The following is a 27263-nucleotide window of genomic DNA, read 5'->3' on the forward strand; positions in this document are numbered from 1 at the left end:
ACAACAATTAGCAATCCCCACTAGCTAAGCTCCAGGCTAAATGGCAGATAGACATACCCACACTTGATAATGAAATGTGGGAAGATGCCTTAGACTCCTGTTTTGAGGGAATGGTCTGCAGCACAGACAAACTAACCCAACTGAAATACTTACATAGGACCTACCTTACCCTAGAAAGACTTCATAGAATGCACCCTAATCTAACACAGACCCCCCACTGCAGTTGCAGACTACTTTCATATGGTCTGGACCTGCCCAGTAATAAACACCTTCAGGCAGCAAGTACTGCAACATATTCAATCAAAAACAGACCTAATAGTACCCATGGACTCTATCATAATTCACCTGAACAGAGAAGACTCTACTCTGTTCAGGTGAATTATGATAGAGTCCATGGGTACTACTCAGTAGAGTAAGTATCAGTCAGGAGAGCTCAGTGAACCCTATTATCTATTCTCATTATGTATGGAAAAAAGACCATAGCCCTGCACTGGAAGGCTACCTCTGGACCAACAGTCCTATGCTGGCTAGATCTTAATCAGAAAGCTACACCTTTATACAAATTGACATATATGAGAAGAAACTGTCTTGATAAATCTTAGTATGGGTCGCTCAATTAGACCTGTTAGAAGACATTTGAGAGAGACCCCATCTAAAGGAGCAATGCCCCACACTCCAATCTTCTAAAATCATTAGCCGGGTAACCAACTCCCATTCCCAAGATGTCTCCCCCATGATGGCCCCCTACGCCACTACTGATATGCACAGCTGGACTCACTGTATGTGGTTTCACATTTCTTACATTTGTAATAAATAAATGTCACTCCACACCATCTCTGAAATGTACTCAGTCAAGTTTATTGATTACGTTTTTTAAAAAACTAAAAACATACAACGTACTACCATAACACCGTAATAATACCTTTTCTGAACATTTTAATAAACAGAATTGAGAAAAAAAAAAGATAAGGATAAAAGTAACAATGATAATAAAAATAAAATTGTAAGCTCACAGAGCAATAGTTTTGGCTGGTGGGGTCAGTGACCCCATTTGAAAGCTGGAAAAATGCAGAAGAGGAAGACAAACATTTCAGAAACTATTAAAAAGGATTAATCCAAATTGCCAAACTGCTCGGAACAGAATATTCTATAGCATGCTAAAAGTTAACATAAAGGTAAACCACTCCTTTAGCCTTTAATTCTTACCCAGCCATGTGACCCTATGCTGAATATAGCATGAAGGGACTCTGTGAAGGTGGCAGTGTAGGTGTATATGTGTCTCACTGGATAACTTAAATGAAAAAAAGACAGACGGCCTCCCTCGTATTCTATATATATTCCTAGTATGGAACAGGCAGGTTTATGTGGCAACTCAATAGCCATTCCGTTGTGTTTCACTGAATATTTTCCACCTCTCTTACACAACCACCAGGACTTCTCGTCTTCTGTCCAAGTGCCACATTGTTTCCTCTCTATACTAGGGTAGGCCACTCCCACCATCCAGATCCCAGAATCACTGCCCTCCACCTCCCAGTAATGTCTCCCTGAGGAGAAACTCCTGGTGCTTAGAACATAACTAGATGCAAATCGATGGTGGGATTCTGGACGACCCTGGTCTATGGCCGTTGAATAAACAGCCTTCCTGTCATCTGATATATTTAAGCTGTTAGCAGCTGTATTGATATCCAGTTGTAGGTCTATATATTCCTTCCTATATAACTTTCTCTCTTTCATTGACTTTATATCAGTCACAATATCACATAGCGTTTTGCATAATTTTGGAGCCATCACTTCATTCAGGTCTCCAACAGCATCAATATCATTGTAACCATAACCCCTAATATATTCTGGTTCAACATCAATCACATCAGCCCTGTCAGGATCCCACCCGTGTAGGACAGTGAATGGGTCAGTCATTCTGCAGAGCTTCTCAACATGATGGATTTTGCAGGAGAGCTGCTTCAACTTTGTGTTTAGGAGATGAACCATGTCAGGGGCTGGAAGTTGGAATAAGTCCTCCTGGCAATGAATCCTATCCTCTGTCTCGTATTTCTTTGCTGTCAGTTTCTGTAGAAATGTTTTCAGCTTCTCCTTCCTCTTTTCAGAGGCCTCATTCAGATGCAATACCTGGTGGTCTCTGTGTTCTTCAGTCTGACGGCAGCCCTCACAGATACTATACAGTTCATCCATGCAGTAATAGCTCAGGGGTTTATGGTGAAAGGTGCAGGGCTCACATAAGACATGTTTCTCAGATTTGCTGTGCACATCCACATGGTTGTTACAGAGAAGAGCCTCACATTGGAGACAGTATTTAACAGCAGCTCCACCAAAGTTAATACAGTAATTGCACAAGGGGCCACTCGCCTGCTCCTGTGACTGACTGCACCCAAGTTTCTGCACTATGTTTCTCAATTTCACATTCTTATTCAAATCTGGTCTTTTCTTAAATGCCAGTCTGCACTCAGGGCATGACGCTTTCTCCTCATTTTCTTCCTGCCAGTCCCAAGTTTTGGTGATACAGTCCTGGCAGAAGCTGTGGCCACACATCAACGTTACAGGATCTGTGAAAATACTGGTGCAGACGGAGCAGCTTAACTCCTCCAGTAAGGTATCCGATGCCATCACTGAAACAAAGAAGGGAGAGGGTTGATTTGAACTGAGAACCCAAGGTTAGAGCTTGACACATAAACAGATTGAACCAATGAGCTACAGTCATTAACTCAGCCACCAGTTGAAAAAAACATTGTTTTTAACATAAATTGTCTGCTATGTAACCAGTGATGGGATAATGAGAACAGCCCAACCATGACAGGTAATTGTCTGTATAAAGGGAAAAAATAATGAAATATAAAATGTTAAGTGAACCCACGGTTCCTGGAAACACAGAGAAAAACTTAAGCCAGGTGGGCAGGAAGAAGTTAATGGTGGCCCGTAAGGTAATACAAGGCTGTGCATATATAATGTCATGGCCTTGTACCACAGGTCAATGGGTTAACATAAGTTGGAATAAGAGACAGGACTGTAGCTATGCTAGAGGAGGTGTGTACCCTAAAACCCTGTTAGGTTGCAAGGCCCTTGTTAAGTGTCACACCAGATGGGTCAAGTAGATGGGCAAAGACAAGAATACTGAGTTTTCCTGGCCAGAAATGGTAGTATTGTCCCCTCAGAACTTTAAGTCTGTTAGACCAGATCAAGGATAAGGGCAAACATTTTATTAAACACATTGTATGCCATTATATCTGGCAGGCTTATGCCAACCAACAGAAAGGTTATGCTCCCCGGCATACGCTCCAGCTGAGCCATCACACCCAGCCTCTCCTCCTTGCTTAGCAAACCTATATCTAGCCCTTAATAATTTAATATGGATGCTCAGGAGCAATTAAATGCCGCCCTAAATATGCCCTACCATAGAGTGCAACCCTAGATTGGCACAAGGTTACACAGTCCCAAAATTTTGGTTCCACAGACAGTCCCTAGTAAGCCCCAGTAATGAAGATTCTTATTGGGCTGATGTTTCAGGACATACTAAAAGCAGTAACTCCCCTGAATTTTCTGCAGGCAGAAGTCCTGACGGCCAAATAAATCATGGCCAGTTGTTTCAAACTCCAAGGCACCCTAACACTGAAGTCAGAAGACTTCATGGCCCATCCACCTTAAAACACCCTGTACCTTCAAAGGATAGTGATGGGGAAGAAAACAAGCCTCTGCTGGAGGGTGTAGACGCTAGACCTAGTGCTCAGGTCATGGCAAATATTGTGACCAAATCTACTAGAGCCACGTCCAAAACAAATTCTGTGGATTAAAAGTTGACATCCCATATATAGATCCCTGGGTTGACAATCTGGCCCGCTGGTCAGAATCAGTAACCAAGTGCATCAACCCTTTTAGAGGGAATCCAGGCAATACTCGGGACAGCTACAGGAGAAGTGTTATCTGTTGACATTTTTTCCGGGTAATGTTGGAAACGTAAACACCAGTTTACTGCTAATTCTAATTCCCATAATTCTCAGTTGCACAATAATTTACACTTTCAACTTTCTCAAACTCCTGTGTTTTTCTCTGCCTGCCCCCCCCCCCAGCAACCAGTCTCAATGAATGTCAATGCTGCTTAGAATTACTCTTACACTCACACACCCTTCCTGCTTGATTCCGGTGCTACTGTATTTGTTGCCCTTTCTCCCGATTGAACTCTTTCTACTCATTCAGTCTGCACTACAGGATTTGCCAGCAAACCCCAGATTAACTATCTATCCTTATAAATCTATTGTCTATGCACCTACCTGCCCTGTCAGTCTGCTTGGATGGGATCTGTTAACTAAAGCTTATGTCGTATTTGGCTGTGCTTTTTCACTTCCGTCTGTATTTTTGCTTCTGTGCTTCCTGACTCATTTGAAGACAGACCTGATTCAGTTTGGGCAACATCCGATTCACTTTTTGGTACAGGTAAACCCTCCTGGTTATTCTTCTATTTCTCTGTCTTCCTCTGATGCTACAGTTTTGCTCTCACTCATGTGTGACATTTTTCATGCACTGCAACATCACCTTCCAAACAGATGTGACTCTATTGTTTTATATGTCTTTGTTACTAAATATTGTTGGGCTGCAGTGGCAAAGTATTGTGGGTCCTGTCACTAGTACTTTTTGTCACTAGGGGAAATGAGGCCAGTATAGGGACGAGATGGGATTAGGCAGGGCACCCCATCCCCCATGGCGTGGGTCTAGTTTTGCTCGTAGCTGCCCCCAGCCCCCTTCCCTCCCCCAGACTGAAACAAAGGGTCAAAGGAGGAGATACCTGGCGGCAGGAAAAAAGGGGGCAGACTGGAGGAAGTGACAGGGGGCTGGAGCAGTGGAAACAGGTTCTGAAAGAGGTGTAGAAGCCAAGGCAGGTAGACTAACTTTTGATTTTTGTTTCCCACCTTCCCACCCATATGTAAATGCATTCGAAAGAAGGTGCTCCAAGGTCTTCGTGACCGATCGCCTAGAAGGGGTCAGGAAGGAATTTTCCCCTGAGGGTGCTAATTGGCTTCGCGCAACGAAGGGTTATGCCTTCCTCTGGGGCACCATTATCTGTGTCGGTCAGCGGTACATCGCTGAGTCAGCTGTGGCTCCAAGGTGTTAACGTCAGTGCGGCTCCAGGAGAAAGGACGTTTATAGTGCAGGTCTACCCTTTGTAGAGTCACGAGTGTGGAGCAGACTTTGACTGCACGGTCTTGTCATGCAAGAGGCTGTGCTTAGCGCCAGTTATGCACATGGTTGGGAGCAGGAGGATGGGCTACTGGTTGGTCACAGAGGTCGCTTTGCCACATAATCCCTGCTCCCTGGTTTTTCATTACGGTGTGGGCACAATGCCCAAGTTGATGTTAGGAGCCGCAGCTGGGGGTCAGGATGTACCTAGTCCTTTTTATCAAAATTGTTAAACAAAGAAAGTGACCTCCACAGATTTTGCCACCACTCAAGTCTCTGTGTCATTATTGAGGATGATGAGAAATGCCAGGGGATAGGGAGGTCCTTGGCCTAGTACTTTTTCACAATATGAACAAGCTTTCAGTTCATGGGAGTGCAGCATATGTGTTTGTGCCGCTGCAAAAGAAAAATTATATGCCCATGTTACTATTCGACATGTTTCTATATACATTGAATTATGAGCCTGCACCAGCAAGACAATGCATCGCAGTGCTCCTGCAGAGTCAAATTTCTTTTAGGGGAGGACTCCACGAATGATTTTGTCGCGATCCGACGCGCTTAGACAAAAGGCATGCGACAAAAATAAGGTAAGAGAATTGTCGCATGGTGTCGCAGCGTTGATCCGACGCGACTGTCGGATGCAGACGCTGCACGCTGCATCACAATTGCATCGTTCGTGGTGTCCTACACAGGCATGCCTCCTACTAAACCTTTCAGTAACAAAAATGCTAATTGTTGCATGCGACAAAAATAAGGCAAGAGATACAATTGTTGCATGGTGTTGCAGCCTTGATCTGACGCGATCCGACTGTCGGATCCAGACGCTGCGTGCGTTTTGTCGCAGTGTGTCGGATCGCGACAAAATCGCTCATGGAGTCCTACCATTAATGATGAATACTATATATTGAAGTTGTCTATGTCATTTCTTATTCATGCTAAAAATGTAAAGGTACAAGAGAGGATTTGTTACAGGTATTTTCACATTTATGATTGACCCATACTCCCAATGGTTAGAGGTATTCCCATCAATAAGGAAACCACACAGGTTGTATTTGACAGCCTATGCAATGAGATTTTCTCCATTCATGGCATTCCCCAGTCCATTGTCTCGGACAATGGAAGTCACTTCAAAAACCAGCTTTGTGATACATTTGCAAAATTGTACTCTTATCGTGGTCTCTTAAAAAAAACAGCTCCAAAAATGTACTGCAACTACTGACAGCACTTGGTTGGAGTGTCTCACAGCTGCCCAATCTATTCTCTGCAACAATCCTATAAGGCATTGTGGACATTTGAGTCAACCACAGGAAAACAAATGTCCCATATCATCAATACACAACCACTTCCCACTTCTGACAGACTGTGAAAACACCAAAGGTAAAATTGTATTTGTTTAAAAAGGTTTTAGAAGAGAAGTTTCCTGTAATTCATTGACTGTAATTGTCACAAACGGCTCCCTGAATCCAGAACAGGTGCTAGGCTCCCTGGTCACGGCTCCGCTACCACCTGTAGCAGCCGCCTTTGGCTTTGGGAGGAGCCCTCAGTTACTCAGTGTAAGGATATGTCTGCCCCTTTTCAAGATGGTGCCTCCAGTTTCGTGACCAGCACCACGTCATACGCAGGCGCCCGGTTTCGTCGCGGTTACGTCCGTCGCGGGCGCCTCGCGGGCGCTCAGTTTTGACGCGGTCGCGTGCGTCGCGGTCGCTCTGCGGGCGTCACGCCGGCGTCCTGACGCTGACGCTTTTTCGCGCCCTTTTTGACGCCGGCGCTATAGGTTAAAAGGTCACCTTGAACTTTGTTGCATTGCGAAGTGATCATCGCTCCTGTGTTGATTCCTAAGCTATTTTCTTCAAACTTGATTCCTGTGATTCGACTCGGCCTGTTTTGACTTCTGCTGTTTGCTGCCTGCATTGACCTTGGATTCGTCTTGACCATTCTTCTGATCATCCCTGCCTGCTTTGACGTTTTGGATTTTCGGCACTCCTGCCCACTCCGCTACTGAGGTACAGTCCTGTTCCCATTTCCAGTGACTGTTATCTTCGGAGGGAGGTGTAGGTGAGGTCAGCTTTCATCAAAACCTCTTCCATTCGGTGAGTTCTGATACTCAGATATAGACAGGTCTTAATTTGAGAGGAGCAAATTCTGAGCGTTCTGAAGGGACACGTTCATTTCTTAGTTTAGGATGGAAGGCAACACCAACTTCTCAAGGAGTAGACAAAATAGTGTGGTCAGACAGGCCGGGGTCGGTAGAGGCGGAGCTCAAGAATAGTCAGGCACGCTGGGGTCGGTACAGGCAGAGTTCAAAGAATAGTCAGGCAGGCAAAGGTCAGGATGTCCCCAGCTCCTTATGTAGCTGGTCATGTGTAAACTGCACTGACGTAAACAAAATAGTAGCCCCACCTTAGTAATAGAACCCAGCTACTCAACACCAGGAGCAGTCCAGGAGCAGGAAATGCAGAGAATCATAGTGCTATATACGGGTAGTGTTATTTGGGATATAGGATTCACTTACTTGGGGGGAGATTTCTGTCTGATCATGAATAAGAGAGCAACCCAGGAGCAGGACACACAGACCTCTATACCTGGGTAAGTACTGAGATACTAGATTCACTTACCCAGGGGGAATGTTCTGCCAAACCATGGAAAAGAACAGCCAAGGATTAGAGAATCTCAGTCTATGTTCAGAAAAGAGGGAAAATATTAGTTCTGTCCTCAACCCTCAAACCCAACAATCACTGCAAGCACAGACCACAGAGGACACTATAGTCAATGAGCGAATTCATTATCTCAAACCTATACACTGGTGCAAGCATGTGTGCGTGTCCACACTATATCCCAATATTTGTGGTGGGTGCTTGACAAAATAAATTTAGATATCTGTGAAGGATCAGCATACCAACTTGCATTTAGGAGAAAAATGTATCACCATATTTACCATATGAAGACTCTAGGTGAAAGTTTTTTCTGCTCAGATTATAGGGAATCTGTCGTGATTCTTATGGTGTTGTTTTTATTTCTTAATTACATTGTTTACACTCTAATTCACTCTACCATATAACATTTTGTTTCTGAACCAACAAGTTGTAACATTGGTGTGTAGGCAGCCATCTCAGGTCATTTGGCCTGGCCATGTGCTTTTAGTAAGAGTCAGCACTTCATGAAGGAACTGCTTTCAGATAAGCTATAGTTACTCCAACTAAATGTAACTGAAGGAGTCGCAGTGGGACCTTGACAGTCTCCGCTCATAATTTAAGTCTTCCATCCAACCAGTGTAGTTTGTATGTCTCTGCACTCTCTCCAGCTCTTTTATATCCTTCTTAAAGACATAAATAGCTCTATAATAAAAGTCTTTTTCAAATTAAACATAAAACCCAAATTATTTTTTTATGAAAACATCTATACCTGTTATATACCCTTTTTTTTAAAAAAAATTCTGCTGTCAATCATATATTGATTGCTCCACCTCTATACCAGAGGCATAGTGGCAGGGCAGATAATTACTTTCACTTTCTATTCTGCACATGCTAAATGTCACTGCAACTCCTCACATTTCCCCTCCCTCCTCACTGTCTATAATTATGTAACCAGTACATGGAAATAGGCATCAGGTCCCCTATGTTCTAGGGGACATAGTAACATTGTTCACAAAATGGCTGCTACCTACTTGCTGTGATTGTGAATTCCCTGTTCTCATCGACCAGCCGACCCCATTCTGATATTAAGGGTCCCACTCCTTCCTGCTTATTTTTTACTATTTATATATTTAAAAAATAATTTTGGATTAATTTTACTCCTCGCTGCAATACCCTTTTCTATCTTAATTTTAGCTTTTTTGCAAGATTTATTGGCAAACAAACACATATTATACATACAAACCCCTTTCATGCAATGGGAGCAGAGTTTGCACTTACAGTTGCTCGATGGCTAATAATCCCTGGGGCACGTGCTGGATGGACACTCCTGCAGACTTGGCTGTGCCCTAGTATCAGTGAAAAGGGGCAGAACCTGAAACACTTTCTTTTCTTCTCTCTTCACACAGATCCAAGGTGTCTCCCTCTTAATCCCCTTCAGGATACACTGGGTGCAGCTGGCACTGAAGCTACATCACTTTCATTGTCACCGGCTACTGGAAAGGGGGTGGCTGCAGTGTAAGGGCTTTATCTCTTCCTCTTTCTGTTCAAAGCATTCCCTCCGTCAACTATTATAGCCTTTGGAATTGGTGCCTTTCAGCTTTATTTGTGCAGCAAAATAAAGTTATGTGGCCACACCTATAACCTATATGATAGTGCATGTAGAGCTGTAGCCTGCAGCTACAGTCATGATCCTCCCCATTCATAGTTTCATTTTCAGTTTTAACTGATAAGAATATATATATATATATATATATATATATATATATATATATATATATATATATATATATATATATATATATATATATATATATAGATATATATATAAATATATATATACAATTGCAAAAAGGGGATCAAGAATTTATTAAATAAAATAGCAGCAGACTGACATTTCAGCTGATTCCGCAGCCTTTATATATATATATATATATATATATATATATATATATATCTATATATATATATATATAAAATCAGTGCAGGATAACCACGGTCTCTAAAGCGAATCCACATTTAGTTGAGTTGTTGCTCAGCCATCACTTGATTAGGGTTATTCCGAAGGACCAGACAAAACTGGGATATGGGTAGCGATTTCATTGTTGGTGGGTGGCAACTGCTATAATGAAGGAGAAATCGCTACCCATATCCCAATTTTGTTGGGTCCTTCGGAATAACTCTAATCAAGTGATGGCTGAGCAACAACTCAACGAAATGTGGATTTGCTTTAGAGACCGTGGTTATCCTGCACCAATCCTGGGCCAGGCTTGGACAGCGGCCAGACGACGCAGACAGGAACCACTATTGAAGGGTGAGAAACACTCCAATTTTATATACAGTACAAAATTTACCACACATTCCCATAACATTAAAAAGGTGATTAAAAACCACTGGGACATTATACAGGCAGATGCTGGTCTTGCAAAAATAATCCCAGATAGACCTGTGGTGTGTCACAGGAGATGTGCAAATTTGAGAGCGATCCCATTAATTGCTACCAGAACAAACAGTGTACTTGGCTACGGAATGATCCCTTTTTTTTTGTTCTTTAATTGTCCGAACTGCACTTCCTGCAGGGATATGACACCCAGGAATAGTTTTCTACACCCACAAACTGGCAAGCAATTACTCATTAAACACATACATTACTTGTGTAACTACACATGTCATCTACCTCATAACCTGCCCATGTGGGTTGTCTTACATAGGGAAAACTGATCAGACTTTATGATTACGCGTGGACGGACATCGAAGGCCGACTGTTTTTATACAGGTCATGGAACTCCGAGGTAATTTCTAATATCCTCATATTTTGCAACTGGGGGTACTTTATTTATTATAATACACAAGTTTCAGTGAGTCATGTGACAGAAATGACACATGATATTCATTGGCAAAACAGATTTGACATTACGTTTACATATGGACGCACACCGCTCAGCCATCAGTACTGCCTTTCGAGATGGCCACACTAACAAACCAGTGGCTAATCATTTTTTACAAGAGGGACATAGGTTACCTATATTTCACTATATAGCTATAGATCATATCCCCCCACTGCGGAGAGGTGGAGACAGATCCAAAATATTACTCCAGAGAGAGGTGTTCTGGATCAAAAAACTAAATACTTTGAAACCTAATGGATTAAATGAACATTGTTCCCTTCTTTGTTTTTTGAGATAGCGATAATGTTATTATTGTGTTAACAGGCTTGTCAGTTTGATACATTTGTTGCAAAGCTTTATTGGCTATCATTAAATGGTGTAACATTGTTTGTAACTTCCAGTTCCACACATCCTTACGTTTTAAATGTCGGTTCTTTCACAGAGTTGACATTAAGAAGTTTTCACATCCATGCCCCTCCCAATCTGGGGAGTTCTGAGTTAACTGTCACATGACATCTAGGACAGCTTGTGAGTGGATGAGTGCTATGGTGTTTTAACTATTTATACCTGTAACATTTTACTAAGCAGCTTATGGTCTTGAATATGGTCTTAGATACAGACCGAAACGTTGACCTGCTTTTTTAAATGGGCACCACATTTCATTTCTCTTTCCTTTAGAAATTGTGACTGAATGTGACACAGTGTGACAAAAATCAGATCTTTTGCAGATTTGCTAATCAACTGGCTTCTGCTACAGTGTAGGAGTCACAACCAACAGTGCACATTATAGAACGACACAGTCCCTTCGCTCATAAAGTTACAGATATATAAAAACATTGCCATAACAGTTACACTGCTATAGTTCAAACGAATAGTACTTCTCACTAACAGGGGTGCGTGCTTTAGACCTGGGGAGTGCTCCTATCTGCCTAATCCTACCCCAGGTGGGAAAATCCTTGAAACAGGGTGTGCTAGAAAAAGGGGGCTTTTCTGTTGGGTTGACATAATTGCCCACTCGAGCTGTTGGGGTGCTGCAGAATGACTTGGGCTAAGGAAGTTAGTAGATGTTTATATTTTTAGATTGTAAACTCTTTTGGCCAGGGCCTTCTTTAGCTCTTGTATTTTGTATTTTCAGTGTTTACACCCATTTGTTGTACAACACTGTGGAATATGTTGGCCCTTAGTGCTTTAAAAATACATGTTAATAATAGTAATTCTGTCCATCCACTGTTTCCCCTGTATTCCCGTAGATGGCAGTACAATGTGAACTTTGCTCTACCCTGTCATGCTACTGTTTTCCTGTTTCCCTCTTCCCAATTCCAGGACATGCTGGCATCTTACTTGTGCCTAGGGTTGCCATCTGGCCAGTATTTTGACGGCCTGGCCGGTAAAAATAATGCTTGAGCAAAATATTATTAATAGGGAAAAAAGATAAATATATAGGAAGGCAGGTTGTTTTTTCCAGAAAAGGTGGCAACCCAACTTGTGCCAAATGCAACTTATTGTAGCCACAATAAGGCTTTATGGACTTACCTTTCGGGCTTATTCTCCTCTGCTCTTTAACCCTTTGTCAGTCTGATTTGCCCAGTTTGTACCACAGGTACCTCATACTCATTAAACAGGATTCCACATGGTGCTGGCACACAAACTTCAGAGCCAAAGGTTTTCACCCTGTATTTCAGTGTATTTACCCAAGGAGTCCAAGTCACGTACAGAGACTTTTCCATTCCATTATCAAGTTTATTTTGTTAAATTAGTATTTATATACTCTGCATTTTTTTCTTTATTCTTTGCCTTTACAATATACAAAGGAGAATTTGGGGAGGGGAGCATTCACCCAGGGGTGGGGGATTCTGTGCAAGCCTTTGAGACATAAAAGGACAGTATGACAACGCACGCATACACACACACATAGATATATATATATATACATGGGTATATCTTGTGTATTCCCTTATGATTTTTACTACTCTGTTCTCTGCATTTAGAGAACAAAGTTGGGGTTTAGCTTATGTATCCCCCAAAGAATTACAGGATACAGAATAAGTGATTGGGAATCCTTATATCCAATTGAATGGGCCAGGTAGTTTGGGTTCAAGTTGACTGCCCCCTCCCCAACATACAAAGCCTTAGGAGCTACGAAACCCTTTTATTTTAAGGGCACCCTTGTAGCCTTTAAATGCCCCCAGATGAAAGCAAGCAAGTGATTGCAAGCTCTTTTCCATTAAGATGTTTGATTATTTTTATTGCTTTTGAGGTCTTAAAGCCGTTGCAGTCTGCATCTCGCATTAGGAAAATGTTCAGCAGAGGGATCAGTCAAATAGCCATAGGGACAAACAGGGAAGCAGGTTCATGATGGCTGTGACAGTTCATTGTAGACAACGGTTGGCTGGACATGCGCTTAGTACAACAACAGAGAGACTCCCCATTAGGGGTAGAATAGTCCCGTTCAATGGAATTCCGGTGGCTGGTGAGAAGCTCGGAGAAGAGTCGTTCCCTATGTACAAGTCCTTAGAAAAATTCTATGATACACAGACTGTTATACTCCCACACATGGAATTATCCCTCTCTCTCCACCACATTATTTGGTCCTTTTCGTCTCACTGTGGATGTTCTGGTGGATCAGAGGTTGAAAAGCAGTGAGGGGCCCCAATCACCACTCTGGCTGTGTAATCTGGGAGCCAAGAGGGGGAACTGCAATAAATCCCTACATATTATTAGGGTCATACTGTAAGCCATTATAATTTTATTGCAAAATATAAACTTGTTTGTGCTCTAATATCAAAGTTAGAGGAATGCTGGGAAATGCTCGACAAAACTTGTCTTGTTATGATTGGTTGCTAGTTGGGCTAACGCCTATATATCCAGTAACTAGAAATAAAAGGCATGCAGCACAAGGAACTTGACTATACATTTCAATCGATAGGTGCCCATCAGTCCATTACAAGACTGCACCCATTATTGCACATTTCTCCTTCTAAGAATTCTTTGATATCCTTTTTACAAGGAAGGATCATTTACATAAGGGACATTACAGAATAAATGTATTTTCTCCCTTTATTTTTTCTCTACAGTGTCCCCTATTGGCTGTCCCTTGGCACAAGCCCTTACTGATACCATCGCTGCCTGTGTTGGAACGAGAATGTGGCTCCAGGGACTGTGTTTCCTGGGGTTAGAGGCAGTGGAGCCATCCTGCTATGGGAGCTACAAAAAGGAGAAATTGTGGCAGAAATTAAATGTAAGTGAACAATGTAGATCCATTAGAGTTGTCAGTGGAAGATGTTATATTATCCAAACCCATCCTCAGATCTCCCTGGTACCCAAAGATGGTACCAAGGTTGGGGGTGCTTGAGGTGGTGCCCCATGAAGCCCAATCACTTGGGGGGTCCGATACTCTTGTGTTGGGTACAGGAATGTACAATGTCCAGGTCTCTGCTGTACAAATATCTGCAGGAGTAAAAGTCTATATCTCCATATCCACTGGCCTGATGTCTCCCGTCTTGTGCTCCTTCACCCACAGTTCTCTGTCTTTGCCCGGGTCCACTTTCTGGAGCAGCTGATCCACTGGTTCTACCGTCTGCACAAGGAAGGATGATAAGCAAAGGTAAGTAAGCAACTGTAGGACACACAGGATCCCATTCTCCTGATCAGCTAAAGGAATTCTGGATGATATGGCTGCCCGAATAATAACAAATGAATGTTCTATTTCTTTTAACATGTATTAAATCTTTATAAACAGATATGTGTATATAAATATATATATGTGTGTATACAGATATCTGTATATACACTGTGTATTGATCTGTGTTTGTTCTAAACATAAGGGTACCTGCCCTTAGTTTCTAGATGAGACACTTACCCCTTGGTTGAACATGTCAGTTTCATGCCGTAGCTGCGTGTACTGGCACAGGTGCTGACGGATCATCTCAACCCGTTCCACTTCCAGTCTCTCAAGCTCCTGCAAAGGGCCCATTAATAGGATGAGTTATAGGTTCTATACACAGTGGAGTTAATATAGAGGAAGCAGACCCCGCAGTTGCAGGTGGGTCCTGGAGTCTGCTTCCTCTATAGCTAACAAGAGGGGGGGCACAAGTCGGCACGGGGTGGGGAGTAGAGTAAAGTAGTAAAGTTTATTGGATTATCAGAAAATATGCAATATGAATCATAACAAAATTAGAAAGGTGCATAAATTTGGGCACCCCAATAGAGATATTACATCAGTACATAGTTGAGCCTCCTTTTGCAAATGTAACAGCCTCTAGACTCCTCCTATAGCCTTTGATGAGTGTCTGGATTCTTGATGTGGGTATTTTGGACCATTCGTCCATACAAAATGACTCAAGTTCAGTTAAATTTGATGGCTGCCGAACATGGACAGCCTGCTTCAAATCATCCCATAGATTTTCAATGATATTCAAGTCTGGGGACTGTGAGGCCATTCCAGAATATTGTACTTCTCCCTCTGCATAAATGCCTTTGTAGATTTCGAAGTGTGTTTAGGTTCATTGTCTTGTTGGAATATCCAACCCCTGAGTAACTTCAACTTTGTGACTGATGCTTGAACATTATCCTGAAGAATTTGTTGATATTGGGTTGAATTCATCTGACCCTCAACTTTAACAAGGGCCCTAGTCCCTGAAGTAGTCACACAGCTCCACAGCATGATGGAACCTCCAGCAAATTTGACAGTAGGTAGCAGGTGTTTTTCTTGGAATGCGGTGTTCTTCTTCCGCCTGCAAAGTGCTTTTTGTTATGACCTGATAACTAAATTTTTGTCTCATCAGTCCAAAGCACTTTGTTCCAAAATGACTGTGACTTGTCTAAATGAGCTTTTGCATACAACAAGTGACTCTGTTTGTGGAGTGAGTGCAGAAAGGGCTTCTTTCTCATCACCCTGCCATATAGATGTTCTTTGTGCAAATTGCGCTGAATTGTAGAACGATGTACAGGTACACCATCTGCAGCAAGATGTTCTTGCAGGTCTTTGGAGGTGATCTTTGGGTTGTCTGTAACCATTCTCACAATTCTCTGCATATGCCGCTCCTGGGTTTTTCTTGGCCTGCCAGACCTGGGTTTTACAGCAACTGTGCCTGTGCCAAAGCTTTTTGTAGCCTTCCCCTAAACCATGATACAGAACAATCTTTGTTTTCAGATCTGGTAGTTGCTTTGAGGATCCCATGCTGTCACTCTTCAAAGGAGAGTCAAACAGAAGCACAACTTGCAATTGGTCGCCTTAAATACCCTTTCACATGATTGGACACACCTACCTATGAAGTTCAAGGCTTAACAAGCCAATCCAACCAATTTGGTGTTGCCAGTAATCAGTATTGAGCAGTTACATGCATTCAAATTAACAAAATTTTTGCACAGCCAGTTTTTCACATTTGATTTAATTTCATACAATTGAATACTGCTTCACTAAAAATCTTTGTTCAGAAAACACCCCAGTACTCAGATGTTCCTAGCAGGGCCACCATCAGGGGGGGATAGGGGAGAGAGTTGTAGGGGGCCCTGAGGGATTAGGCCTTGCCGCACTTACTTGATTAGCCGGGGCCCCCTGCTTTCTGAGAGCTGCCGACTTTGGGAAGGCAGGGTGGGAGCACAGGGGGAGGTATCTTCTGTCCATTACTTTCACTTATTGGTCACAGAGTTTAAGTCCTGGTTGAGCTGCGGATTGGATAACTGAGGTTTGAACTTCCCCTCCAGCTCATCCAATCACCATGCAGCTTTACTGGAACTTAACATTCTGTGACCAATAAGGGAAAAAAATGCTGCTCCCCTCCTCCCTTCTGTAGTTGGCAGCTCACTTACAGCAGGTGGGCCATACTATTGAAGTAAGTGCAACATGGTAGGGCCCCCCTAAAGGTAACCCTTTGTGGTCCCTGTTGTGTGGTGGGGCACTGGGCACCAATTTTTTTTCAAACTCTGGGGGGGGCAAGTTTTTTTTACATGGATGTTTAAAGGGGGCCCTGGCCACCAATTTTCTTATAATGTGGGGGGGGCTGGCAACCAATTTTTTTTCCCCATGTGGGTTCCGAGCCACCAATATTTTTTAATGGGGGGCCCTGGCCACAAATGTTTTTTTAATGGGGGGGCCCAGACCACAAATGTTTTTTAATGGGGGGGGCCCTGATCAAAACTGTTTATTTTAATGGGGGGGACCTGACCACAAATGTTTTATATGGTGGGCTCTGAGCACCAATATTTTTGTATTTTTTTAATATATTTTATTATGTGGGGGCACCCTAGCCACCAATGTAGTTTTTTTACTATGTGGTGGGGGTGGACCTGTGGGGCGTATGGGGCCCTGCGATTTCTGATGGCAGCCCTGGTTCCTGGGAAATGAAAGACATACCACAGTTATATTTTTTGTTGAAAGTGGAGTAAATTATTATGCAGGCTGAGAGGGGTTCCCATACTTAAGTATAAATGGGTCATTTATCATTGACATCATTAATACCTGGTTATTAGGATATATTTTACAAGTTATTCACGGCTATTGTGTATTATAATAAATTAAAGGGGGTATGCATTAAATGTAACATTTAGGATGGTGTGCTATGGTTAGCCATCTACTCAGATTTGGAGTTTTAACTAATTTGTTGCTAGGGTCCTGCAGGCCATAGCAACTGAACCATGTAGTAATAAGTTAAATAAGTTGAATTAACTGGACTTGCTGTCTTTTCCTCTTGAAGGCAATTTGTGAGTCATCCAGAAAGATCTTTGTACAAGTCATTCTGAATTGAGAAAGCGAGTTGGATGACTAACTAAACATCTTCAAGAGAAGAAAATACAGCAAATATCCAGATTATTTGATTTATAACTATAAATATACCATGGCCTGGAGGAATGAGAACCTTCACAGACAATTGGGCAGTGGTTTCAGTAACAAACTGCCTGGATACAGCACATTGTATGTAAGTGGAAACACTCCATAAAGGGGTGGTTTGCCTTTAAGTTAACTTTTAGTATGTTATAGAATGGCCAATTCTAAGCATTTATTTATTTATTTATTTATTTATTTATTATAGTTTTTGAATAACCCTTCTTCTAATCCTTTCCAGTTTTCAGATGGGGGGCACTGACCCCATCTAAAAATAAAAAACAAATGCTCTGTAAGGCTACATATTTATTGTTATTGCTACTTTTTAGTACTCATCTGTTCTATTCAGGCCCTCTCCTATTCATAATTCATTCTAATTCAAACCAATGCATGGTTGCTAAAGTCATTTGGACCCTAGCAACCAGATAGCTAAAACTGAAAACTGGAGAGCTGCTGAATAAAAAGCTAACAACTCAAAAACCACAAATAATATAAAGTCAAAACCAACTGCAAATTGTCCCAGAATATCACTCTCTATGTCATACTAAAGGTTAACTTAAAGGTAAACAAACCCTTTAAATGTGGGAAACCTGAGCCAATACCAGTATAGTGGAGCAGACCCCACAGCTGTAGGGGGTGCCAGGAATCCCTATCACCCTTCACAAATTAAACAATCCATGCAGGAGATGTCCCAGAAATTGACTTTGCCCATTGGCCACGGTTTCGCCCCTGGCTGAAAACGTAGGTAACTGCAGAGCAACGGCAACTTACCAGGGTCGTCGTGACCATCTCTTCAAACCACTTGGACTGACCTTGGTTGTACAGATCCACACAGCGCATCAGGTCGTCTCCTACAAGTGAAAAGTATCAGTCAGTTTCTAGAATTATCTTTTCATCTGCAATGTAATACTGTGGGATGATTAAAGGACATGTAAACAGTAAGGCTGCAGCATCCCCTTGATCACTTAGAAATCCTTCTCTTCCTCTTACCCACTCTGTCCTCTCCCTCAGGAATTCACTTTGGCTGTTGGCCCCACTGAGCATGCTCAGTTCTTCTCAGCTCACTAAACACACCCTCGAGTCTAACAGACAATGAAAAAATAGCATTTCTGGTTCCCATAGAAACTCTAGCTGTCTGATCCTATTCTTTTCTCGTAACCACCTCTCCTGAGCTCAGAATAACCATTACAGTGCTCAACCCCAGCAGAACTTACCTAAATTTACTGTTTACAGATGTCAATGTTACTGATGATGCGTCGAAGGGGAAAATGTCAGCCGGATGAAAGCTGCTAATTGTTTTAGGAAAATGTGATGGCGCTGGCAAATGGAGGGGGTAAATACAGTACAAATGATGTGGCTTGGGTGGGGAAGATATGGCCAACTTATATAAATGGTAGGAAAATGTAGGCTTTACATGTCCTTAAAGGGTTAATTAGGCAGGCAGGAAACTTCATGAAAACATTTTTACCTAATTTGCATAATGATTGCCCCCCCCTAATATCGCATGGTTTAACATACAGATGTTTTCATTAAAACGAGAAGAGTAAAATAAGCTATTTGCTCAGGCATATGCGCTGGATCCTAATAAATCAATGTGATGATGCAATTTACTTGATAGCGGCCACAAAATCGTGCCACTAGAGAGCAGCAAATTCCTATTCTTAACATGCAGGTTATTTGTACTACATAGTATGACTGTATCAATGAGCTTCTATACTTTCCATAGCCAGGTGTGTGTGCACTTGTTGGTCAGGAGAGATGTCCTTATGTTCCCCCACAACAGTAGAGTCTCCTCCTCTTTAATTAATATGCCAGGGGCTACTGACCTGCTTGCGTTGACTTTCTCCGGGCCTTCTTAATGTCTTCTTCTGTCTTGTTGCTGAGTTTGATCTCCAGCTGTTGGGTCTTTACCTCAAGGTCTTTCTGCCTCTCGGCTAAGGCTTTCCGGGCCTGCAGGGAGCAACCCATATGGTATCTCTTGTTAGGCTTGTACTATTTCACTATTACTACAAACCCAGAGAAATTTCCTCCAGAAACTCATTGTGGTACCTACAGAACTTATAGACACTTACAGAAACCCAGGAAGATGGTGCAGTGATTGCTCTGTGTTGGGGATGCTCTTGGTACCTATACCTATAAATTAATGTTGGTAAGAAATTATTGAGTATCCCTGTGTATGTGCCTGACATCCACATCCACACACAGGGATGTGAGACTTGATACATTCTTCCCAACATTAATTTACTCTCTTCTTATACCTGATGGGAGCCCAAAGCGTCTCTGAATTATTTGAAAATTAAGCAGACTTGGGGTTAAACAGGGTACATTAGAATTAACCTTTCTCTGGCTAAATGAATCAACTCCCTGCCCCAGTGCTGATCTAGGGACAGAGCTTTGATTCTCTGTAGTTCTGATCTTGGGCTGCTCTCTTTCCCATGGCCAAACAGGAAACACAGCTGGTAAGTGAAGCCAATCACCCCCAGTACTGACCCAGTGTCTCTTTCCTATGGTCAGACAGCAACAAAGCTCTGATTCTCTGTCGTTCCTAGTTCTAGGCTGCTCTCTGTCCTGACTGTAAAAGCTAATGTATTCAATCCAATTGATTTCTGTGGATTAAAGCATTGTGAAGCCATGTGATTGGCTTCTCAGTTGGATCTCAGTCCCACCTGCAATACAATACTGTGGGGTGGGGCAAATAAGACTAAATAAGAATTATACACTTATATACAGAATACATGTGCTCACCAGGAGACCATCTTCTGGCCATTCTGGTGCCCGATTATATTAAGAACCCTGCCCTGTACCTGCTGAATTCTATGTTCCTCACCCCCAAACTTAGTATTGAGATCCCATAAGCACTGGCTCTGCTCACCTTCTCCACTGCAGCATATCGACTAGCCAGCTGCTTGCGCAGGTCGGCAATGTGATGGTCAAACTTCTTCATGTCCTTCTTGAAGTTCTCTCGAAAGTTAAGAAGAGGCTTCTCCACCTCACTCTGTAACTGGTGAACATAAAAATGACATTGATTTGTACCTGGAACGTGGCAGACAAGTTTTTCCCAGAGGAATATAAATATTACTGTATTTAAAAATACAAAGAAAAGCAACTAAGCGAATGAAGGGAATGAGGGACTTGGCTTATTGTTACACCACCAGGGGATATAAAAAATCCCAAGAGTAAGAATGAGTTTATGAGGCCATACAAACTGAGGTTCTTTCTGTGCCAGAGCAGCTGGCTGAGCAGCCCTCATCACAGATGGCCCCTTAGAGGCGATCACCAATGAGGAGCACGTGTAGATCAGAACTAGTATGGCAAGAACTGCTCGTGATCCTGGTTGGCTATTGCTGCCACAGAGTTAGGGACAATAAATCAAGCAACCAGATGTGGCGGCCGCCAAACATTCTGCGGTTTGGAGGAACAGGGGGCCCCTGCAGTGGCGCTATGAAGTATATACCATGTTCCTTTTAATGGGAAATAAGGGTCAATACACTGGGGGTTGCCAAAAAGTAGGGCATCTCCCAGTGAGTTAGTAGCCAGTAAAGTACTGTAGGGAGATTGGTCACATAAGGGGACGTTTTTTTCCTAACCAAGGGAAAAAGAACAGCCCAAGAAAAGAAACTATAGGTAATCATAGCTCTGTACCTGAGCAAGTACCGGTAGTAGATGGGATTTATTGCCAAGGGGTGGTTCCTGCCTGACCATGGTTAATAGAGCAGCCCAGGAGCAGAAAGTACAGAGAATCAGAGCTCTGTACCTGGCTAATTACTAGGGGATATTAAATTCACTTACCCATGGGGATTTTCCTGTCTGACCATGGGAAAGAGAGCAGCCCAGGAGCAGAATGTACAGAGAATCAGAGATGCGTATGGTTTAGGTGTGAGGGTCACGTTCTAAAGAAGATCTTTCTAGTGTGGCTATTCCAAAAAAGACCTACTGAAGGGGCTAACCCTTTAAAATCGGTCTCTTTATAGCTCTTTATATCTGACAGTCAGGATGAGATACCCTGGATGGAAAGGCAAATGTGTTTCATGCCTACGATTAAGGGAATGCTTTCCCAAACTGTGTAAGGCGATGCTGTTACCTTAATGTTGCAATAAACCTCCTCAAACCTATCCAGAGTGCCGTCTAATCTGATTATTTGGAAATGTGTTTCATAGCAACAAATTTATATACTGGCAACTAGAAATAGATTGTTTTGAGTTTTATCTGTGCAGCAGCAGTGCCACATGGCAGCACCATTCGGATATACAATGGCATAAGGCAGGATAGAATGTTCTGTACCTTAGAGGAAAACTTTAGGTGAACTTCTGCTTCATCTGCCAGACTCTTCTTCACTTGGGCCCAGGACTCGCCCAGGGTTCTGCCAGAAATAGAAATTATTACAGTCACCTCCTCAAATCATTGGCATTTCTATACAACTCCGTCTGCATCTGATTGGACACAGTGCCACTGCTACTATGAGGCAAGGGGAGATTGTTGCCTCAGATAACAGCAACCCACAAGTAACAAGGGGCAGCAAAAAGCCGCTCCTGGTAATTATATAAGCTGTAATTAGGTATCTTAAGTCGGAATTTCAGCTCTTCAAGTGCAGAGAGTGAAAACTTCAATTCGGTCTTCTGTCGACCTGTGCCTAAAGTTAAATGCAGGGGTAGCACCCGAATGGCTGCCTCAGGGCCTATAATCAGTCCCAACTGGACACTGATATAAACCTAGACCTGCCAAGGGCTAACCTATTATCCCCTATCCTATTATTTCATCCTTATTTCATGTATGGACCGATATAGAGATCAACACACACGGTTCCCCGTTTAACTCAGAGACATGAATTGATCATTTATGTCCTTGGGATTCTAAATCTTAGGTTCTGTTCTATGGATTGTGGAGACACAGCTCATGAATAACAGTGCAAATCTATCATGTGGCTCCCAGAAAACAATCTTACCAGTAATTAATGACACATAAATGACATATACAAGCGGTACCCCCTCCACTTTATTATTTATACAACAAATACATTTTATTTGCTGCCAATTAAGATAGAGAAATCAGGAGGGTAATTACATATTCATCAGCGAGTGGGCAACACATAATGCCCATTCTCTCCTTCGTGCTCATAGGATTAGCCTGATTTACAAAGCTGCTTTATGGGCTAATTCTGCTCGGTAGTCTCTCTGACCTGCTCTTGTGCAGAAAGCAATTATTCTGCTCATTATACAAAACTGAGAAAGGGAAGGAACGTATGTGCAGGGTGAATAGAATGTTGCTACTAACACTGAGGGATTCAGAGCTAATGTGCAGCAAACCATAGCAATCAACCCTATAACAAATCATAAATCCTAGTGCAACCAGAATAATGTGCCCAGAACATTCCTTCTCTGTATATTTGTATTTATACATATGGGTAGGAGCTATCATATAGTTTCCCTTAGACAGTACAGTATGAGAGTACAGCTTACTGTGTGCCCAGAACATTCCCTCTCTATATATTTGTATTTATACATATGGGTGGGGTTGCTGCTCCACTATTTTAAGTGAAACATTGGGCTTTTAACACAGAAATGTATAAAATCCCTGTGTGAAATACAACATGGCAGCTCTTATATAGTCGGGGTGCAGAGAAATCAAGAGACAAACAGATGGAGATATATATATATATATATAGAGAGAGAGAGAGAGAGAGAGAGAGAGAGAGAGAGAGAGAGAGAGAGAGAGAGAGAGAGAGAGAGAGAGAGAGAGAGAGAGAGAGAGAGAGAGAGAGAGAGAGAGAGAGAGAGAGAGAGAGAGAGAGAGAGAGAGAGAGAGAGAGAGAGAGATCCTCCCTGCGGCCAAAGACTGTCTGGACTAGGGAAATTGTTTCCAGTGCTTATTGCGTAACAAACTGATCTAAACTGAATTCTTTCTGACAGGTCTGAGCCCAAACGGACATCACTCAGCATTTCTTTACTCGCTTAAGATGAAGTGGGGGGGGGGGTTGGTCTGCTAAAAGCTCTGTCTCCCCCAAGGAAGTGGGGGGGAGTCTATTTCTAGAACTGTCTGCAACTGCCGCTGGCATTACTTGGCCGGTACAAGGCTTTGATTTCTTCCCACACTCCAAAAGTTTACAGACAGGTAACTGACTCCTAATAGAATGGGCTACAGTATGTGATATGGACCATGAACTGTAAGTTTCACAGGGACGGATGAAAAACACTTTCTCACAAGTCCTTCCTGTGTTCCAAAGTACTAGTCTGTTGTGGGACAAACAGAACACAAAATTCTCAACCAGCTTGGGGGGACTTACCCTTCCTCCTGACTGGCCAGGGAACTTTGGGAGAGCTTTGCCAGGTTTTTTGCATATTCTTCCTCAATCCTTATTCTGTGGGTAAAAAAAAGGGAATTGGCATCAGTCATGGGCTGTTCCTGCTAAACTGTGTATAGTAAAGTGGAATACCAGGACTGGCAATCGGTGGATTCTGGCAAACGCCAGAGGGGCTGCTGTAAGGTGCCATGTAAAGTAACTATTTAGTGAGTTGGTGGGGGGCTGTTTGGGCCTCTGTGTACTTTGAATGCTTGGGCTATTTTGAATCCCAGTCCAGACCTGTACTCTGCCATAGTTTTCTTTTATCTCTCTGTACATATGAGCAAACTTAGGGGGCTGTTCCTGCTAAATCATGCTAAGAATACCTATGTTACCATAGTTTTTGGTTCCTAAAAGCTGACACTCTCCTGCTGCGAGACAAACTGGAGTTGTTTCATTGCTCATCATACTAGATTGCCAAGAGATTTCTCTACCTATTGTTCAAAATTGGGACAGTCTTCAGTCTAGAGAACTAGGGGCAATTTACATAAGCATGCAGTTAACAGTCCAAATAAGTTTTTTTTCTCTCCATTTATTACCAAGCTATAAGGTAAAAAGCAAGTAAAGCAGGCCATACGTTTAAAGACTGCATCAGGATGATTCAATTGAGGGACACTTTACGTTGTGCTGTTCTTGGTTGAGGGGATTTACATGGCCAGTTGATTCATTGGATCATATACAGCCAGCTTTATTCAAATATATATTATACCTATATAATATACATAAAATATCTTAGTCTGGTTACTCTTTACATAAGTGATTGTTTTCCCTTTAATTCCAAGTTTTTCAATTTCTTCCTTTCCACTGACGTCTGTGGGTCCAAATTTCCATATAAATCCCATTGAATCTGTTTATAAGGAACCCGTTGCTAGCACAGCAGACTGATCCCCTCGGGGTAAAGGGAGAATGAATATTCAGCTGTGTCTGTTCCGGGAAAGATTAAGAAGTTGCCTGATTTACCTTTCACGGATAAATTCGGCCATTTCCTTCTGCATTTGTTTGCCCTTAAGCTGCTTCTGAAGGAGGTCTTCAAACCCGGTCACTGTGTTGTTCCCTTGTGCGTCTCTTTTATCCGCCTAAAAGCGAAACCCATGGATTTACATTTCATAGAGCCACAAAGCGAAACAACTTAATGTTGTTCTAGAATTTGTATCATTTGCCTTTGGTTCCTCTCCATAATAAAAGGAAATGGTTATGATCCTGGTTCTTTTTTTCATGTGCAATAAGAATTATTAGTGGATAAGGACACCTGGGGAGCTCATATCATCCCCAATGGGCTTTGACTTCCTCCCATCACTGTATTTTAGTTTAGTTTCCCTTAATTCAGTTAGAGGGATAATTAGCTGAGGGCCATTACTGTGAGGGAATAAAGGGTAATGAGGCCCCTGTGTGTTACTGAGAGTGAAACTTGTACAATCACTCGGAAGGAATGAAATGGCGACAGGCAGGATTTTACTGCCTGTTTCTAACATAACATTTGCTTTCTTAGCAAAAAATATAAAATGGGAAATGACTTTTCAATAAGGAACACTGCGCTAGGAATAAGTGTTTGGTATTTCTGGGGGGAAGGGGTTAGTGCAGAATTATCCTGGGATCCTCCATAGGATCATTTGTGATTAATAATTGGTCTGGTTTTGCTAGCAGGATTGACCCAGGGGGCCATTAGCTGCTCTCAAACACACAACCGGCTCTAATCATATCTATTTCACACCAGCCTCCACTCTCATGTCTAATCATAGATGGGCACCCAAGGCCACCCTACTGTTAATCACGTAGCCTCTGCTTTTGCCACAACAGAACCCCTGGTCACCTACCTGGCTTGTCACAACAATGAAAACATTTTTAAAAAACTGTGATGGGGAGGGGGGTGGAACGTGACACAGTGGAACGCGCAGTTTGTACCAACATGAGACGCCATTCTTTTCTAATTCACTTACCCAGAAATAGTCACAGTAACTCCACTCCCCGGGCTTCAAAAGCTGCTGTTCGGGCATTGTGTCTGGGTGGGGGAACGTTACACAGTTTATCTGGAAGGAAACAGAGTTATTTAGCCTTGATTTCTTACATTTCAAAATCTATTGATATGTATCTATAAATTTGCCCCAGTCAAATCACTGTTGCAGCCAGCGGAGCAGAGCTGAGAATGTCAACCACGTGGCTATGGTACATGACTATTATACTGCGACTGCTTGCAGCTTGGAAGGGATATTTTATTCAGCAAGCAAAGCCTGTACTACTGATCAAGGCCCCATCAGTGGACACTCCAGTCAGGGTCCCCGTGGCAGACGAGAGGCCCAATGACCAGGAAGATGCTATTCACACGGGTCACAAAAGGCAAAGAGTGGGCAGGATATAAGCATTATGTACATGGTTGTATGGATGGGAGGTGTGACCATCAATGCAAGGATAAGAACCCTGCAATTAATATTGTTAATTAATCAGCATTGTTTATCCCTTTGTTGTGTTCCCCAGACCAAACCATTCACCTCCCACCTCACTTGCAGAATGGTTTATCTCTCCCAGCACCTTCTGCTGCCACAAAGAATGACAGCTGAATCCAGATAAAACCAAATCATCAATACGAGGTTCTCAAGAGGTGAGACAAACAGAGGCATCAGACTGATTGTGTGCGGCGCGGAAACATTGTCAGTATCGCCAATAAATAATTTGCAGTTAATCTCCGTCCCTCGTTTGGCAAAGGAAGATAAGAGAATGTGATGGGGTAACTAAGAGGATCTGTATTGATGGGGGGTGTATATACACTCAGGCAGTAATTGTAAATCAGCTATATGTTTGTTCTCATTCCATATAGAATAAATTTCATGTATTGTATTGTGTTCTTAGTGCCCTTACAATGTAGCAGCCTAAAACGGCAAATATCCATGAGACTAATAAAAACAACAAATTAATGTAAATTGCAAAATGGAGAGAAGCACTTAATTTCTATTACAGTAGAACCCCCATTTTACATCCCCTGATTTTAAAGGAGACATTTTGTGTAAAAGATAAGAATGTACCAGTGCATTATACTCATTTAGATATACTGTAGAAGAATTGTATATAGTGTTTCAGGCTGATTTATTGAATATTTCTGCAAAAACCCTAATAATCCCTCCCTTCTCTTCCACTTATTGCTCCCTGAATTCCCAGGCTGTGCAGGGGAGCCGGCGGCTCTCAGCTCACTGCACTGTCAGGACAGGAACAGGAACCAATCAGCTACTAGCAGGACCTGATATAGAACTGACGCCTGTTTGCTTGTGTGACTGCAGGGCTGTGATTGGCTGTGATTGGCAGGGACCGTTAGGACACACTGACCCCTCATTTGAAACACAGACAGGGACCAGAGAACATCTATAGGGAGCTCCAATAAAGGGGCTATTTTTAAAGATAATATTAATTTT

General features: G+C 42.4%; 2 protein-coding genes across 4 annotated transcripts in view; both read right to left on the reverse strand.

The window, feature by feature from the left end:
* Positions 1-1188: 1188 nt before the first annotated feature.
* LOC108701193 (E3 ubiquitin-protein ligase TRIM39) lies at positions 1189-2622 on the reverse strand. Its single transcript, XM_018235495.2, has one exon. It carries the CDS (start codon positions 2620-2622, stop codon positions 1189-1191), a length of 1434 nt encoding a protein of 477 aa, XP_018090984.1.
* Positions 2623-12428: 9806 nt separating this feature from the next.
* gas7.L (growth arrest specific 7 L homeolog) overlaps positions 12429-27263 on the reverse strand; it is a 104189-nt gene continuing 89354 nt past the window's right edge. For 2 of the 3 annotated variants that reach the window (XM_041575416.1, XM_018233867.2), the window contains exons 6-14: positions 25800-25889; positions 24823-24938; positions 23806-23880; positions 21807-21885; positions 20398-20526; positions 19352-19475; positions 18297-18376; positions 14562-14660; positions 12429-14279 (exon numbers count right to left, since the gene is read on the reverse strand). In XM_041575416.1, the coding sequence (XP_041431350.1) occupies positions 14166-14279; positions 14562-14660; positions 18297-18376; positions 19352-19475; positions 20398-20526; positions 21807-21885; positions 23806-23880; positions 24823-24938; positions 25800-25889 (906 nt within the window). In that variant the 3' untranslated portion in view covers positions 12429-14165. 3 annotated transcript variants of the gene reach the window in all.

The sequence above is a fragment of the Xenopus laevis genome, chromosome 9_10L (assembly GCF_017654675.1).
Source record: "Xenopus laevis strain J_2021 chromosome 9_10L, Xenopus_laevis_v10.1, whole genome shotgun sequence".
In the NCBI taxonomy this organism is placed as follows: domain Eukaryota; kingdom Metazoa; phylum Chordata; class Amphibia; order Anura; family Pipidae; genus Xenopus; species Xenopus laevis.

Bases quoted from the DNA above. Each gene is read 5' to 3' on its own strand.
- LOC108701193 (XM_018235495.2), bottom strand. From the start codon at position 2,622: ATGGCATCGGATACCTTACTGGAGGAGTTAAGCTGCTCCGTCTGCACC.